Source organism: Peromyscus eremicus, chromosome 4 (assembly GCF_949786415.1).
Source record: "Peromyscus eremicus chromosome 4, PerEre_H2_v1, whole genome shotgun sequence".
Classification (NCBI taxonomy): Eukaryota; Metazoa; Chordata; class Mammalia; order Rodentia; family Cricetidae; genus Peromyscus; species Peromyscus eremicus.
In genome coordinates this window covers 93,838,667-93,856,892 of record NC_081419.1, presented here as the reverse complement: position 1 = coordinate 93,856,892, position 18,226 = coordinate 93,838,667, and the positions used below count along the sequence as shown (strand labels likewise).

Genomic DNA, 18,226 nt, shown 5'->3' with positions numbered 1-18,226 from the left:
GGCACACAGTTCAAGGAGCCTGGGTGGGGGACCAGAGGCGGCTGCTCAGGGATTCTGATATAAAGAGCCCCACTTTGAAGATTTGGGAGCAGCATTAGGCCGCTGCTTATGAGTCAGACCCCCAGTACATCCTTCTACCCCAGACAAACGGAGGATAAGATGCTGGCGGACTTGACAGCTCTCCTAGACTTGGAGCTGTATCCCCTGGGGCCTGTCCTTCCTCTAAGAAAAGGCTGCCTGAGCCAGCACTAGGCTGGGTTCTGAGGCTAACCAGTATCTCCCAGGGAGAACCTCCAGTGAGAGCAGAGCTCACCAGGTGACCAGGTGAAGGGAATCGTGGTCTGATGCTGCTGTCCTCCGCCTGTCCCGTCACTCCGTGCAGAGTATCCTCTAAGCATTTCAGATCTCTTTGGAAGGTAGGGTTTTTACAAACCTCTAATGAATATAATTTTTTTTCACATTTCTCATTTGTACTTTCAAATGTTTAATAGCCTCCCCTAGTATAATGGGGCCTTTCATTTTAGATTGCCTCAATCCCTACTGTGTGTGTGTGGGGGGGAAACATATAATATCTCCGCCCCCCTTTCCCAGGGGTACCCTAGGGTGAGAGGACTACAAATGTAGGTTTCTGGGTAGTAAGGAACAGCATGCTGAGAAATGCTTCCTGGAATATCTTTCTATTTCCCAGACCCTCCCACAAAATGGGTGACCTAAGCTTCAAGCTTCAAGGTTCCATGCACCCTTCCACAGAACAGTAAGAAAATACCTTACCAGATAGTCCATGTAAATACATAGGTGCTCCATAGATGTTAGCTAGTCTCAGTATAAGCCATTTAGCTTAAAGCTGTGGTAAATAATGGACATGGTGGTCACTGTTTATTGTATGGAGCTATGGTTAGACCCAGGATTATATAGACTCAGGGTTAGCTTGGCCGAGTCTGGGACTCAGAGACAGACCAAACATTTTTTCATTTGTTCATCAGGGGACAAAAGAAAAAAGGGGGAGGGGTAAATTGGATGTTAATACTTGACAGTAGAGTTGGGGAGGCCTGCCACAGAGAGCAGTCAGGAAAGAGGAATTATGTGGTGACAGCCCAGTTCCCTCACAATTCTAGTTTTTTCTCCCATGGTCCTCTTTTCCTGTACCTGGTGATATTTCTCACATGTGCCCTGGCAGCTTCCTGGAGCAACCAACATTTCACATATTTCGACTGGATTCATTTTGTTTCTGTTTTGAGACAGGGTCTCACTATATAACCAGGCTGGCCTTAAACTCCTAGAGATCTGCCTGCCTCTGGCACCACAATGCCCACCAGGCTTTATTGACCATTTTGTACTGTTGGTATCTATAGCTGTACATATGAACTTCACTTGGTAAAATAAGTGAGTCCTTTTTTTTGTAAGAGCCCATTGTGGACTCACATGGTCCCTGCTGATTTGATCTGCCTATTCGTTTGTGACATAAACCCAGAAAATCTCTGAGTAATGGTTTGGTGAGCCATAACTTGGTTGCTGAAGCTGATGGTCATCGTCTGGCCGCTGTCCCATGCTCACGGAACACTCAGGCAGTGCTGGGTGCTTCAGAACAAGGGCAGGCTGGGTTGGGGTCAGAAACTTCTTTCAAGGCCTTTCTTGATCCTATCATCTTGGTTTGACATTTCTCTTTAGAAAACCATGGCTTGGAGAATCGTTGTCTTTTTGCCCCTCTGAACTTGGGAATGACAAGATTCATCGCCAAGGTCAAAGCCTTATTTGTCAGTGTTTGGCTTTATCACACTTGGGTGGAGCCTGATGATATTGGCATTTTGCCTCAAGAAAAACTCAAGTAATGTTTGCCAAGCTGACTCCTGTGATTTATAGATGTATTGTGTAAGAGTTTTTTGTCCAATGAATACAAAGCCCACTCAGAATGAGAAATGGGTATTTTTCATGTGTGACATTGATTCCTTGATTCCTTGATGCTGTTAATTTTGATACAATATTGGAAGGCTGAGGCCGATCTTTTTTAAAGCATCCTTTGACTTTCCCTCTGGTAATTTCTTTCAGTATAGAATTGTTTGGAATCGGGTCACAGAAAATTAAACTTTTAGGACAAACTACCTCAATGGAAACATTCAAGGACCTAGTGATCACCAGATTTATCTCATAGATGTGGCAACTGGGGCCTAGCAACATGGAATCATTAGCTGGTCCAAGTGACAAGACTTGTATATGTCGTATTGATAGATTCTTAGCAACTTCCCTCTCCAGAAAGAACCTCAAGTGTCACATAGCATTCTGTCCTTTTCCAGTGCCCAGCTCTCTTTAAGTGAGCCTGCTTCTTGACCTGATTTTCAATCTGAGATGGAAAGATAGGAAACTATTTTCCTTTTCACTTGGCCACACTACAAGAAGCAGTAGAATTCACTGGGCTAGGATTCACCCAGAACCTTCCTCTGTCCTGTGTAGATTGGACTGACCCTGCAGGGTGAGGCTTTTCCTAGTGGTCTGGACACACTCCCACAAATCTGCTCTACCTTTATCCTTACCACCTTCCTGAGGGCTGTTACAGGCACATCTGGGAGCAAAGGGGACCCAATTCCAGGCTCTTATGTCCCAGGAAGAAGGACTGGTTAGAAATAAGAATGGAGGGCTGGAGAGATGGCTCAGAGGTTAAGAGCACTGCTTGCTCTTCCAAAGGTCCTGAGTTCAATTCCCAGCAACCACATGGAGGCTCACAGCCATCTGTAATGAGATCTGGTGCCCTCTTCTGGCCTGTAGGGATATGTGCAGACAGAACACTGTATACATAATAAATAAATAAATCTTTAAAAAAAAAAAAAAAAAAAAAAAAAGAATGGAGACAGTTTATTAAGAAATAGAAAGTACTCCCAAAGGGAGTAAAGTCTTGAAGTTTAACCTCCATGGTCCTTTATAGGACATTTAAATAGCACCTGCTTCTCCTACATTGGGGTAGGGGGAGCTTTTTTCCCACACTTGCTTTGTTGTTACATAAAGCCCAGCTAAGGACGTGTTCCTGGTCTTCTGCTGACTGGCTTCTTTTATGTCTTGATCTTTTTAACTTGATTTATTCTAGGTGTGCATTCTGTAGGCACATTGAGCATGACACTTGTGTGGAGGTCAGAAGACAGCCTCTGGGAGTGCGTTCTCCCCTCCACCATGTGGGTTCTGGATATATCCCCAGCCTTGCTGTGTTAGTCTTGATCTAACTTTGTCTGGTCTCTATTTCCCTGCCACAGGATGGAGGCACAGGCTGTGAGGTTAGCTTGTTTGTTTTACAAGGAAACAGGCATAGACAATCTGATTTACAGGGTCTTGGACTGAATCCCAGAAGGAGAAGGATGGGAAGGGAAAGAAAGTAAACAAGAGCTCGAAGCCCAGGCTTATCTGGACCTTGTTTGTATCTAAATTTTGGCCAAATCTCCTCCAGGCCAGGTTGTGCTAACGCAAGGACTGCTCCTGAGCTCAGAAGTCTTATTCCAGCTAGTTGTGTTCCCCAAGAGGTAGCCATTACCCACTTAGATCTTTGAGGGAAAACTCACGTTGAACCTCCACAAAAAATAACTCTTGTCAGGGGATCTTCTTGTGTAGACAGGGTTACCACAGCATGTGTTCTCCCTGAGTCCTACTCCTGCTAGCTTGTCCTTGCTCTGAAACACAGCTAATGGGATCTTCCGGGCAGGGAGCGGGGTTACTGCAGGGTTGAGGAGATGCTACTTCACCCTCAGAGTGGCAAAAGGTACACCAGTGCAGCTTGTATCTCGAAAGTACTGGAAATTAGAAACACACACCCCCAGACATACTATAGAAGGAAAAAGACTCCTCAGTAATGTTCCACCTTCCCAGCATCCCTGTGGTGCCATGCAGCAGATAAAGAGAGACTCGGGGTTCAGAATGCCTGGGATTAGCTCCTGTTGCTCTGGGAGAGTGCTGTGTGCATTGGGGAAGTCAGATGACCTCTCTAGTTAGTTCCTGTCTGGAGGTCAGGGGAAATGGTAGCAGCACCCTGCAGGAGTGTTACAAGGCCTGTTGAGATGATTCTCTGGGAAGCTCTTGGGCAAGATTGGAGCAAGATCCAGTAAATATGTACAGCTATTGCGTATTTTTAGCTGTCACTTTGCTCTCAACAATGAAATGTCCAGAAAAATACTCTGTTAGCTGTAAAGCAAAATCAGCCTGGAAACAATGAAAAGACTCCCCTCACAGGTCTAACTGAAGTGGCCGTCATTGTTAACTCAAGTGCCTCTTTTTAAAAATATGATTAGAATGCCTGGACCCAGATAGTTGATGCTTATTTTTAGATCGTTTACACTTCCTGTAGTTAGGAACAGCCTTTTTCTAGAACTATTTAAGCAACTGTATCATCCAAGTTGCCAAGAAAAAGATACTTGTTCAAGTCAACCCAATTGGTTAAGACAAATTCATTTTATTTTTTATTTCATTGTGGTAAGAATATTTCACAGGCAATCTAGTCTCCTTATAATTTTCTTTCCTTCTTCTACCCACCGCTAACAAAAACAAACAAAAATGTACTTATTTGAATGTTTGAGGGGGGAGCTTGCACATGGACCACAGCACATATGTGGAAGTCAGAGGATGAAATACATTAGTTCTCTCTTTCCACCAAATGGGTTCCAGGGATCAAACTCAAATTGTCAGACCTGCTGACAAGTGACTTTACACACTGAACCGTCTTGCTGGCTCCTCTTACCAAATTTTTACATCCAGTATGGAATTAACTCTGAGGCTCTAGGGCTCCTTCGTCTGGCATGGCGGAACCATTCTGCCTGCTGGCCCTTCTTCCCCAAGACCTAGCGGCCACCACTCTCCTCTTGGAGTCTGTGCGTTTGACTGTTCTAATATTGCACAGGTAGGATCACACAGCATCCGCATTTGTCCACAGTCTGCCTTGTTTCATTTAGCAAGGTCCACCCACGTTGTCACATTGCCGCATGCTGCAGAATTTCCTTTTTCTTTAAAGCTGAATTAGGAGTTACCACACTCTCCTTATACATTCGTCCCTGCATGGACACTGTGTTTCACAGCTTGACTCAAAATAATGCCACATTTAACATGGACTGAGTGCAAAGCTGTCTGTCTCAATTTCAGTTCTTTTCTAGAAACAACCAGAAATCGGATTACCAGATCATATGCTAGTTCCATTTTTACTTTTTTTGAAAAAGAGGACACATTTATGAAATACTTACTATGTTCAATAGTAGATCCTGGGTGTGTAGTAGTGGACAGAGTGAGGAGGGAGCCCCCCATTGTGGATGCTAAGACCAGGCTCAGGTCCTTTGGAAGAGCAGCATGTGCTAGTAACCAGTGAGCCATCTCTCCAGCCCTGAATTTGCATCTCCTAATCACCAAGTAAACAGCCCATTACAGACAAAGTGCTAGGAAAAGAAAGCTATTGGTGCTGTAAGAACGTGTCAGAGGGAACCTGACTTAGATGGTGTGAAGCCACTGCAATGGGATTTGGGGTAACCAACATAATGAAGACCTCCCCTGCTCTCTGACTTCCTGTGGTGTCTAGTCTAGGGGCTGCCTGGGCCAGGAGACACTCCAAAGCCTGAAGTAGAGAATAGGCCTATAGGGAGGTCACATGAGGGAAGTCCCAGCTTGCTGTGTTGGGGAGGGACCCCATGGGTGGTCAGATGGAGAACAGAGCCAGGCAGAAGGAAAGTACAGGTGCCTCTGACCCATAACAAAGAGCCTTATGTGTTTTGTAGGGTGGGGAGGGTGGGGTTCAGTAGGAGACTACTAGAAAGGACCCAGTGATGAGGCACAGGCTAGTCATGGAGACTTTACTCTGTAAACATTGACTCTCAGAGTAGCGAGGGTACTCATAGTTTTGAAGAGCTAGGGTTACTTGGGGGCTGGATTGGAGAGGAAGGCACCTGAGGACAAGAAGGGCAGTTTGGTTGGGTGGGAGTGAGCATGGTCAGCATTCTCAATGCCTGTCTCTAATGGACACTCGCCAGCTGGGTACTGGAGGACACAGGTTAACCAGGAGGCCCAGGAGAACTTGGGATCCCGCTAACAAACCAACACAGAAGTAGAGTATCAGGGCCCCAACTAGAACCAGAGCTGTTAATTCTGGGAGGTAGGACCAACCTTAGCAAGGAGGAAGAGTTGGAACAGGGAGTGAAGGCTTCCCCAAGGCCACATGAAGACCCAGGCAGGGAGAATCTGGCCTTGGTTCTGACTGCCTTCCATTGTCTTACATCCTTTTATTGACACACATCTTGTTTAAAATTTGTGTAATTAGAAATTTGGCTCTGGGGAGAAATTTAAGCCCCATCCTTATTATAAATAGACTGCCAAGTTTGCTTCCTCGGGTCCCTGATTTGTTACCTGAGCCAGGGAGCAACTGCAAACCCTAGCTGCCATTTCCTGGCAGCTGTTTCTTTGGCCCAGATGAGGACCACAGTTTCCACAGGCCCTGTGACGGGAAGCTCCTGATTGGATGGACGGGCCCCTTCCTTCCTGACCCTCCCTTTGTTCCTGGAACATGGAGCCAGGAATGCCAAGCTGGAATCTTCCGAAGGGCACATACCCTTCCCCAGCTCCCAAAGCTTCACAATCGGGCTGATTATATCTCTTTCGTTTCATATCAATAAAATTTCCACTGGAGGGTCTGAACGAGTTGAAATGTTTATAATTAAATGAGTAGGGCTGAAGAGGTAGCTCAGTTGTGAAGAGCACCGTTGTGGCTCTTGCAGAGGACCCCACTCAGTTCCTAGCACCCACATGGTGGCTCACAACTATCCATAACTCCAGTTTCAGAGGATCCGATGGCTGCCTTCTCATCTGCATGGGCACCAGGCTTGCACGTGGTGTATACATGTGCATGTAGGCAGAGCACTCATACACATAAAAATAAGTCTATAAACAATGAAATGAATGTTTAAAAAAGCATCTTGAGCACCAAAGGGGAATGTTGCTATGCAGTTTCTGCAGGTTCCCCACACGCATGCATATGTGCATGCTTATATAACATATAATAAAATGTATCTCTTGGTAACTGCAGTTTGGAGAGTTGTACCAAATCTGTGCACACATGTAGCCACTACCTTCGTCAAGGGATAGAATTCCATCACCCCTAGGAAGTCCCTCTTTGTTCCAGTCATTTAGGGGTCAGTACCAGCCCCTCCCCTGCTGTAGTCGGCACTGATGTGTCACCTAATATTGCCTGCTCAGAAATTTAAGTAGATAAGTTGCTTAGTATGTGCTCTATAGTAACTGGCTTCCTTCACCCCAGTTCATGTGTCCGGGTGGACCCATGTTACATGCATCCCTCTTTACAACAGCTGGATTGTTTCAGTTAGGGGCTTGACAAAGCTAGCAACCTGAGTTTTATAAAGTCCCTCAGGAACATCCTCTTTCCCTAGATCTAGACTGTATTTCACCCTAGCCAGGCATCTTTTGATAAACGTTTACTGTGACCTCACTGTGCCTCAAGCCCTGGATACAAAATTTTGTTTTTTTACTATGACTGGTAGATAACATTTTGGACAGTTTTCTGAATGCTAAGGTGATTCTAAACGCCTCATATGTTAAGACTGCAGCCCTAAAAGGTATATGGGTACTGTTATGGGCTCCATTTTACAAACAAGGTAACAGAGTTGAGGCCGCTTGCACAGAATCACAAAATTACCATGATATAGGCAGGATTAGATTCAAGGCACATCAGTGTCTAAACCCACATTGCCCACAACAATGTGTGCAACTATGAAGAAGATGGGCCCTGTGGTTAAAGAAGTCATAAGCCAAAGAAGGGTGCTGAAGAGACCGCTCAGCAGTTAAGAGTGCGTACTGCTCTTCAGAGGCCCTGAGTTCTGCGTTCCTAGCACCTACCTCGGGCAGCTCACAACAGCCTGAACTCCAGTTCCAAGGACCTGACACCCTCCTCTGGCCTCCATAGACACCTGCACATATGTGGTGTTCACTTACACAGACACACTCACACAGACAGACACACGTACACAGTCAGACAAACATAAAAATCTTTAGGGCCATGCATGGTAGCACATGCCTTTAATTTTAGCACTCTGGAGGCAGAGACAGGCAGAGCTCTGTGAGTTCTAAGACAGCCTGGTCAACACAGTGAGTTCCAGGCCAGCCAAGACTACATAGTGAGACTCTTTCTTGAAAAATAAAATATAGTAAGGTTCAGTGAGAGACCTTGTCCCAAGAGAATAAAGCAAAAAATGATCAAGCAGGCAGGAGACCTTATATTGTCCTCTTGCCTCCATACAAGTTCACATGTACACACATGTACATATACCACCCCCCCACACACACACACACTTGCTATAGTCTGGATGACTTTTATTGTGCCATGTGAAACCAGCCAGTTACAAAGGACAAATACTATATGATTCATTCATATGCAGCACTGACAGTAGTCAGATTCATAAACCTAGAAAGGAGAATGCTGTTCCAAGAAATTGGGGAGATCGGGGGTGCTGTATCCAGTACGGCTCCAGGAATGGACCTGACTGAAATAGTGAGTGAATGAAGAAAAGACAAACACAGCCAGATACACAGGAAACTGGGATTGGGTGGTCTGAACTCTTAGCTGGAGAAATCACAGCACCCTGGAAGCTCAGTGTGTTTATTATATCCAGGTTAGCAGAGTCAGAGTTACTGTATACAGCTGAACAAGAAGATGGGTTATCACATAAGATAAACAAGGAGGCAAGGCTTATGGTATACATCTGGATGGAGGGAAGGGATTTAGCTAATCTCAGTAGGAGCAGTCTCTGTAGGGAGCAGTCTTCAGGCCATAAACACTGGGTGGTGGGAGCTATGGTGGACAAACTCTGAACATACAGTCACCACTTACACTACTTCCCTCTCATCCAAGGAAGGCTTTGCCATTCCTCTGTGGGTCTAAGGCTCTGGGGTCTTTGACATGGCCAGCTCCCATCAATAGCACACATTCTCTCAAGACCTTACTAATTCAAGGCTCCCTATTCCCTACAGAGGAACAGAGAATTATTATTTGATGGGCTTAGCGTTTTAGTTGGGAAGGATTAGGAAGTTTAGGAAATGGTGTTAGTGATGGCTGTGCAACAGTAAGAATGTTAAATGCCAGTGAACTAGAGTCTTACAAAATGCCTGAGACAGTAAAAAGGACATGGTACACATGGGCAGTCGAGCAAACCAACCTCTCCCTCTTTCGATAACTCTGCTCTCTTCTGAGATGTCCAGTTCTTTCTGCTCTTGATCGTGTTACCTGGTGTGTGGCAAGCAGTCCTTTTTACCTGTTCAGTGACACAATACTATAGCTCCACCTACCTGACTTCTTGATTCCCATTGTTACTTCAAAAAGGAGAAATACAGATGGGCCATTCCTCCAGAGATGTGTAATGGCTTCACCTAGAGTGAACTTGCATAGCAGCTCTGTTCCCAATAACAGGATCTCACTATAGCACTGGGAGCTACTCACTGCTTCTGTGCTTGATAACTGTCTGTCTGTCTGTCTGTCTGTCTATCTGTCTATCTCCCTGTGTGTATATGTTTGCACCTGAGGATCCAGCCCAAGTCCTCAAGGGTGCTCTGTCACTAAGCTACATCCCTAGCCCAGAATCGGATTGTTTACGAATTGTGAATTTTAATTTAGGCTGTACTTTAACACATGTTGCATCACAGCCAAGTAGTCAGCTGAGGTGACCTGAGAGGAAGAGCCACCATGTCTGCATGGCTGTGCCGACATTGGCAGTGCTGCTCTCAGCTTATCTACAAGGGTGACAAGCTTCCTCTGGCACTTAGACAGTAACACCTATTTCAAAATCAAACAAACAAAACAAACCTCTTACTAACTCTAGATAGCTTGTATAGCTGCTCCCCTTATGCCCGTTTTTCAAAGGGCTGAAGACTAGTCCACAAGCCTCTTCATTTTTCCTACAAGATCATTCTTCCCTGGGTACTTCTTAATCTGCCTTAGGACCCGTAGGCCCTCCCCAGCTAGCATCCTGGGTATGCTAACAGTTTGGGCTTTTGCTGCAGTGGGTATCCATAGGATACTGAGCATCGCCTGGTGTTTAACATTTATGTGAGTGTCATCATTCTATATTCATATTTTTTATGTTTTGTTAGATGAGGGTAACTCTGTAACCCAGGCTGACCTCAAATCTATAGCAATCCTCCTGCCTCCGCCTCTCAAGTGGTAGGATCTTGCATATGAGCCACCATGTCTAACATTATTCCTCTCTTTGGAACTGATTTCTACCCAACACTTTCTTGTTTATGAAGGGTAGGGTTTTTCTTTTTAACATTTCTTTATTTTTGTTTTGTATGTATGAGTGGTTGCTTGTACATAAGTCTGTACACCATTGTATATGCAGTGCCTATGGAAGCCAGAAGAGGATGTCAGGTCTCCTAGAACTGGAGTTACAGGCAGTTATTAGGTACCATGTGGATGCTAGGGACCAAGCCCAGGTCCTCTGGAAGAGTAGCCAGTGCTCTTTACTACTAGGCCATCTCTCCAGCAACCACCCCTGAGGGTGTTTTATTGTTGTTGTGTGTTTGTTTGTAGAGAGTCATCTGTGCAGACAGGTGAAGATCTAGTTTATTCTTTTTGCTGTCTGGTATTTGATTATCTGAATCAACCAAGCTTGATTTTTAAAAGCATTTGCAGTAAGCAAGGTACAGTGTTAAAATCGTGGCGCTGTCTCAGCACTCATCGTACTCTTCTCTAGACTTGGACTGAGTTTGGAATGATTGGCAGTAGGAAGGCGGCAGGAGAGGTGACTGCTCAGCTACTGGACCAGATGGAGACTGCGGCCCTGCAGCTGAGCAGCCTGAGAGTAAGATAACCTTTGCGCACTGGCCTCTGCGTGCCTCTCCTGGGAACTTGCTTCCTTCGGGGAGATGGCTGAAAGTCTTGACCTCAGGAAGAGTGTTTACTTAACTGCTTGATTTGGAACAGGTTGGTAGGTGGCCAAACACTCAGTGGGATTTGTTGTGGCCCTGTCCATTTTAAAAAGGAAATTGGCAAATGACCATATTCTTTGTGACAGATTTTTAAAATACTTTTTAAACACACTTCAGCTATAAACAGTCCTCATGATAAATATCAATCACAACTTTTCCCAGACAACTCTTGACCTCCTCAGCACTCTATAAATGGACTAAAAGAAATTCCTCCATTCCCATGCTTGCTGGACACCCTGGGAACTGCAGGTGACCTTCAGGCTCTCTTCCTTCTTCATCTCAGATGTTTTCTGAGAAGTAAGACTGGTCCAGAGAGCAAGCCTTTAGCCTAAGGCCTTCAGTGTCAGGACTGGAGGTCCGTTCTGCTACCGATCCAAAGACCTGTGCTGGGTGATGTCAGAATGATGAGTACCAAGTAAATCTGCCTACATGTGATGATGCTTCATCAAACTGACCAGAGACCCCATTCTGTTCCTTTCTGTGGAATGGTACCAGATACCCAGTGTTAACTACATACATCCAGCCCAGGAGCCCCCGTGGGAAATGGTTTTTAGGTCATCGGCTCTGCTGCCTCAGATTCAGTGCTAACACTAACAGAGCCTTCTCTCCACTCAGGGTATGACTTCTGCCAGGTCCTACAGTGGTTTGCTGTGTCCCCCAAAGTTTTCAGCACACTAACAGACCCTTCTCTCCACTCAGGGTATGACTTCTGCCAGGTCCTACAGTGGTTTGCTGAGCGGGTTGACAGGATCATCCTGCTCTTTGACGCTCACAAATTGGACATCTCAGATGAGTTCTCAGAGGCGATCAAGGCCTTCCGGGGTCAGGATGACAAAATCCGCGTGGTACTGAACAAGGCCGACCAAGTGGACACACAGCAGCTGATGCGAGTCTATGGAGCCCTCATGTGGTCTCTGGGCAAAGTCATCAACACGCCTGAGGTCCTTCGAGTCTACATTGGCTCATTTTGGGCACAGCCTCTTCAGAACACAGACAACCGCCGGCTCTTCGAGGCTGAGGCACAGGACCTCTTCAGAGACATCCAGAGCCTGCCCCAGAAGGCTGCAGTGCGTAAACTCAACGACCTCATCAAGCGAGCAAGGCTGGCTAAAGTAAGCATCCGATGACAGGTGGGCCCTGGGGCTGGTCCTGGAGTGCACTGCTGTCTCCTGTACAGTGGGCAGTCCCATCCCAGAAGGCCCAGGGGAGGGCATGTGATTGGAGCACACCTTTAATCCCAGCACTTGACAGCAGAGGCAGGTGGATCTTTGTGAGTTCAAGGCCAGCCTTGTCCTCATAGGAGTTCCAGGCCATAGTGAGACCCTGTCCAAAAAAAAAAAAAAAAAAATCACCATAATATTGCCGCACCATTAATTCCAACATTCAGGAGACAGTGGCAGGTGGATCTATGAGCCTGAGACCAACCAAGGCTACACTGAGACACTATTTATAAATAAACAAACTAACAAACTAAACAAAAAAGAACACAGCCTTGGGATCAGGGATCGCTGCTTCTGTCCCAGCCTGTGATCTCGGGCAAATGGCTGAGCCTTTGAAGTCTGAGGCAACAAGGACCTTTCATGCCATGCTTGTGCGATTCTGTCGCACAGCACTGAGCATATAGCACCTGGGGCACAAGGTAGGGTCAGTCAATCCTCTAACTCCATGGAGCTATCATGTTAGCATTATGTTAGGATGATGAGATCTCGCTGGCCCAGTGTAAGAAGAGGTGGCATTGGCAGAACCAGTGGGCGGCTGAGAGGCCACCTAGTCACTGTGTACTTAAGGGTAGAACCCAGAACTGCCTAGGAGCTGGGGGAGGGTGACCGTTACAAGAGCACATCAGATCTCTCCGTCCTTATTCTGGCCTGTAGCCCATACTTGTAACTCACTCTAGGCCCTCATAACAAAGGCACCTCATAATTGAGCCTCTTAGCAGACTTAGAGTTATCAGCCCAACTGGTAAGGAAGTGGTGTTCGGCTGAACCCGCACAGGTAGCAGAGTCAATACTCTGCCTGCCTCTGAAGAAGGAAAAGCCGATCACGCCTCTAAGAGTATAGGGTCACGGGGAGTTCTTTAGAAAATCTGTGCTTGTTTCATTTAATTATGCCCTACTACTGGAAGCATCCTCAGTCATTTGCCATATGTGGATCTGGCCTGGTTGATCCTCAGAAGTATTCAAGAGTTGTAACCAAAGGAATTTCCAGGCCCTGCCCCATGGCTGTTGACTCAGGAGGGTATGTGATCATGCACCTACACGTACGGACATATGTGGAAATGCACTTCTCAGGGGTCATTGTGGTCAGCTGAGTTTGGGATCCCGAGGGCTATACTGACTCCCTAATTTTTCAGAAACAAGGTACGATAAGTGATTTCTCCAGATTCCCCTAATCCATTCATTGAGAAGCTAGGACTGAAAATTAGTCCCCAGCTGTTAGTCTAGCTTTCTGCTCTGGGCGCTTGACTCCAGGACACAGGCTGATCTACACCCATTGAAGCTTGGTCAGGAAGTGGAGTCAACTCCTTCCTCTTGGTCTTCTGGTGTAAAACAAAAAAAGCATCCTGACTTTTGGTCTGGTCTGGGTGCACTGGGTCAGCCTTCTGGAGTTCACTACAGCTGTGCTTCATTTAGTAGACACAGATGTGGCATACCCAGGCCAGAGCTACAGAGTCCATCTTGTGGAGGAGGGGGCTCAGAGCACCCTTATATAGAGTGAGGAAGTGTACTGATCAAGGATTGGGTACTTGCTCGTGGCACTCGGGATGGCGCCTAGGTTCCTGTCTGAGGGAAGCAGGGATGACTCCTTAGAGCCTTCCAATCCCTTCTCACTTCTCCTCAGCAGCTGTCCTCATGCTGAAGCCAAATGTGTATGCTCCTGTCTGAAGAGACCTGCCCCTGGCTGCCACTGTCCCATACACACAGTGCCACAACTTCTTGGTTCCCTTTCTTACACCCCAGGGTGTACACACACTCTCCTCCCGGAGTCACCAAGCTAACAAGTGTGCAGGGTGCTGTGTGAGTCACCACTCTAGCCCTTCTTCCTGGTATAAGCTACTTCCTCTCAGATCTCGAAGCCACTTTGTTCCAGTCCTCCAAGGCAGTTACTCTAACTAGTTTGTGGAACCACTTAGCTGCAGCTCTCCTGAAAGCCCCACTACCCTGGGCCTAATGCATGGTGGCAGGAAGTCTGTCTGGTTTTGCCTGTTCAATGACCCTTTGGCACATGGTATTTCTCTTTTCTAGCTGTTTCAGGGTATAGAAAAGTCTAAATTAATTTTGTCATTGTTGTTTTTTGTTTTTTCGAAACAGTGTTTCTCTGTGAAGCTCTGGCTGTCCTGGAACTTGCCCTTTAGACTAGGCTAGCCTCTAACTGAGAGATCCACCTGCCTCTGCCTCCCAAGTGCTGGGATTAAAGGCTTGCACCACCACACCGTGGCTAGCCTAAATTATTTTCTAACCAAAGCTAGTAGCTTCCGTAGACTTTGCGAATTTCATGGGATTTAATGTCCATGGACATTTTAAATTTGCCAGTCACTGCTAAGGGGCCAGTGACTGAATATATCTTCAGTCATAGAAAAAAAGGTAGGGCCGGGCGGCGGCAGCGCACGCCTTTAATCCCAGCACTCGGGAGGCAGAGCCAGGCGGATCTCTGTGAGTTCGAGGCCAGCCTGGGCTACAGAGAGTGAGTTCCAGGACACCAAAGCTACATAGAGAAACTCTGTCTCAAAAAAAAGAAAAAGAAAAAAAGGTGGAGGGGAACAGGAATGAAAATGAGTATGAATAGAGAGCTGGGGAGAGAGAGAATGAATATGAACATGACCATGACTAGAGAGATGCTGAGCACCACAGCCTGTAGTGCTCCCTGCCATTCCAGCATGGCCTAGGTTCCTGAGACACAAAATGCCTCTGTGTTCTGACGCTGAATAATGGAAACCCTTGTGCAGATGTGGGGGGCGGATGGTCAAATGTGCTGAGCTTACTTATAGGAAAAGAAATAGCATATTCTTTTCTTCCTAAGAATAGTATCGGGCTTGTTCCTTTTCACAGAGGAAAATGTTTGAGGCACATCTACTTCCATCACCAGCTCCCCAGTGCCATTTGCACGTGGTATGTCACAATACCAGCTGAGCATTAGGACAGGAAGCTGCCTGGCTGGCTAAGAAGCAGAACTGAACACAATGGCCTTGGCCCCTAACATGGCAGTGCTGAGTGGGTGCTCTGTGGAGCTGGACCCCTAGTCCTCCAGCTGCAGGTCTGTGCTCCACATCTGAGCCTTGTCATTCATTGTTCTTAAAGAAGCAGGGAGCAGGCTGGGGGTGTAGCTCAGTGGGTAGGGTGCTTGTCTAGCATGCACAGAGCCTTAGACTTGATCCCCAGCACTGCACAAACCAGCTGTGGTGTCCCAGCAAGACAGAAGGCTAAGAAAGCTCCGGGTCATCCTCAGCTACATAGTAAGCTTGAGGCTAGCTTGGGCTACATGAGATCCTGTCCAAAAACAAACAAACAAACAAACAAAAATAAATGTGGAGAAGGAGAAGGCAAGAAACCACTGAGTCTTTCGCTTTGGATTGCTAATATTTCCTTACAATGCTTTTGTTTGGGTCATCTTTCCCTTGACACAGTTTTCCTTTTGCAGCTTACAATGCTGTAGAAGCCACAGTCTGCTTGATTATGTCAGTTACTTGACAGTTGGGCATCCTTATCCTTACTTCATACGTGAAAGCCTGACATTCAGAAAGGCAATACTTCCTGGAACTGATTCACAGCCTGGGAATATTACAGAATACACATCCCAAGCCCAAGTAGTCTGCTTGGTCCAGAAAGTCCTGATATATATCCAATGTAAACAGCATCTGCAATATCTCCTTACTTTATATTCTTGCTTTATATATTAATCTGTAATTCCACTTATTCTAGAAAATTTTCTATCCACAGAAAACCTACAAGGGACATTTTAAAATATATGAAGGATAAGTTCTCAGATATCACCTAAGAGATATGAGATCTGAGTCAGCTGATGGGATAACAGTTACAGAATTCATGGCCCACCTAGGGAAAGCACCTATATCCTCATTTTTTAAAAAAGCTCACACCTTTAATCCCAGCACTCGGGAGGCAGAGGCAGGCAGATCTCTGTGAGTTCAAGGCCAGCCTGGTCTACAGAGAGAGATCCAGGAAAGGCGCAAAGCTACACAGAGAAACCCTGTCTCGAAAAAAACAAAAAAAAATAAAATAAAATAAAATAAAAAAGCTCATAGCAGTTTCATTTAGAATAGCCAAAATGTGGCTCGTGTATGTAATGGGATGATACTCAGTAACGGAGAAGAGTAAATATTGATATGCATAACAACATGGAAAAGTCTGAACAATAACCTTCTCGGCAGCAAGTGCCATCTCTCCAGCCTTCTTGGGGACGTCAGCCCATCCCTACCCTTCACTCCTCTTCCCACCCCAGACTTGAACTCCTTATAAGTAAAGACCACCGACAGGTGCAGTGCCCATTGCCCCTGCTGCTGGGCCATGCAATGATCAGTTTTAAGTTCACATCTAAAGTACCCAGTGAAAATAGTGATGGCACACACCTGTCATCCCAGCGTTTGGGAGACTGAGACAGGACGATCACAGGCTTAAGGCCACCAGGACTATACAATGAGGGAGCAAAACACCAAGGACTGAGGGTACACCTCAGTGGTAGAGCAGTTCTCCAGCATGCTCAAGGTCCTGGCTTCTGTCCCCAGCATGGGGGAAAAAGAAGAAAAAGGTCTACACAGAGGACCAGATCTACACATCTTCTGAGAGCTTTAAGTGTCCCATGTTCCTCTCCTGGCTTCCTTGGAGCTCTGCAGCCTGTGTTTTTATTTTAACCACTCTCACAGTAATATGGGATTTTAATAATACAAACAAAAAGCCTGGAGACTGGGTAATTTTGCTGTCTTTTCTATTTGGATGCTTTCAAAGCTGTCTTCTAAGGAACAGAGACCTTCATGTGTTCTGGGTCAGGCTCCTCGCCTCCTCACCTTTCATCAGAGGGAGGTGGTCTGCCAGAAGTCTCTTTGAGATGCCAGTCAAAGCTTACTGCATGATTCTTCAGAGTCAGCTGTTTTAGGAAAGCCCACATAAGAGTCTGGGAGTAGAATTTAGTTTTATTCTTCTGTAAACCCGTGTGGACCTCAGTCTTCCTCACGGGATAGATGAACAATTCAAAAGGAGGCAAGTGCACTCTCCAAGCCCGTCCTCACAAGGTCAAGAAAGGCCCCCACCCGTTCGGAAATCTTCCCTCCACAAGGAAACAAAGCAGCTTTTGAGGAAGGAGCAGTGGGGAAGGAGAGGAGCTCAGTGACTTTCGGGGGTCACTAGAGTTCTGTGGAATTTAGTTTGCTCGTCAAAGACCTATTTTCCTCTTAGTCACATGTGATGTGTGGGGCCTAGCTTTCCTGTTTGCAGTGTCAAATTCCTTTTTGGAGAAGTTAGGCATTTTGTAGCTCATCAGGCAGATAGAGGCTGAAGAGTGTGAGAATCGCTGTGCAGTGTCTGGTGATGAGCCCTTTAATGATTATCCGCTGCAAGGCTTAAAAATAGCTTCATCCCTGCCTGGGCTTTGTAGATGTCAGTGCCCAAGCCTATATATGGAAACCTGTCTCTCTGAAGGCTGACCTCAGATGCCTTTAAAGGCCCCCGTAAGTCCTCTCTAAGACTGCTGGGATCACACGTGGTTTGGGTACCAGCTTTGATCTGAACAGAATAAACAAACTTGTTCAGTAGGACTTGGCTGCTTCTCTCTCAGTCTCATTTTTTTTTTTCACCTTTTGGATCTCGGGTTTATTACAGAATTATTTTTAGGGAAGGCGGGTGGGAGATAGGTTTCACTCAGTAGCCCAGGCTGGCCTGGAAGCCACTGTGTAGCCCAGGCTGGCCTCAACCCATGGCAGTCCTCCTGACTCAGCTTCTGAGGGCCGAGATTACAGACATGAGTTACCATACCCAGCATTAACTGCACTAAATTTATTACCATAAACCCACAAGCAACAGTCTCTGAACAGAGGTATTTCAGACAGTTGATTGGCACCACATGGTGTGACATCATGCGCAGTGCAAAGTACACATGTTGTACTGTGAAGGACGCTGCTGTGAAGTCACACCGTGTCACGGGGCAAGTGAGAAACACCGTGGACTCATTACAAGCTTGATTTTGAGTTAATCTTTGATGGCTGTGCATTCAGAAAGCTTTAACACTTGTCATTTTTTTTTTATAGCCCCACATTCAGTTAACCACCTTTTAA

The 18,226-nt window shown here is 46.1% G+C and overlaps 1 protein-coding gene across 1 annotated transcript in view; it reads left to right on the top strand.

Annotated features, from left to right (window-relative positions):
* The window catches only part of Ehd4 (EH domain containing 4), a 74,401-nt gene that overhangs the window by 43,401 nt on the left and 12,774 nt on the right, over positions 1-18,226 (top strand). The window contains exon 4 of the mRNA XM_059261187.1: positions 11,644-12,056. Within this exon, the coding sequence (XP_059117170.1) occupies positions 11,644-12,056 (413 nt within the window). The remainder of the gene's footprint in view (positions 1-11,643; positions 12,057-18,226) is intronic.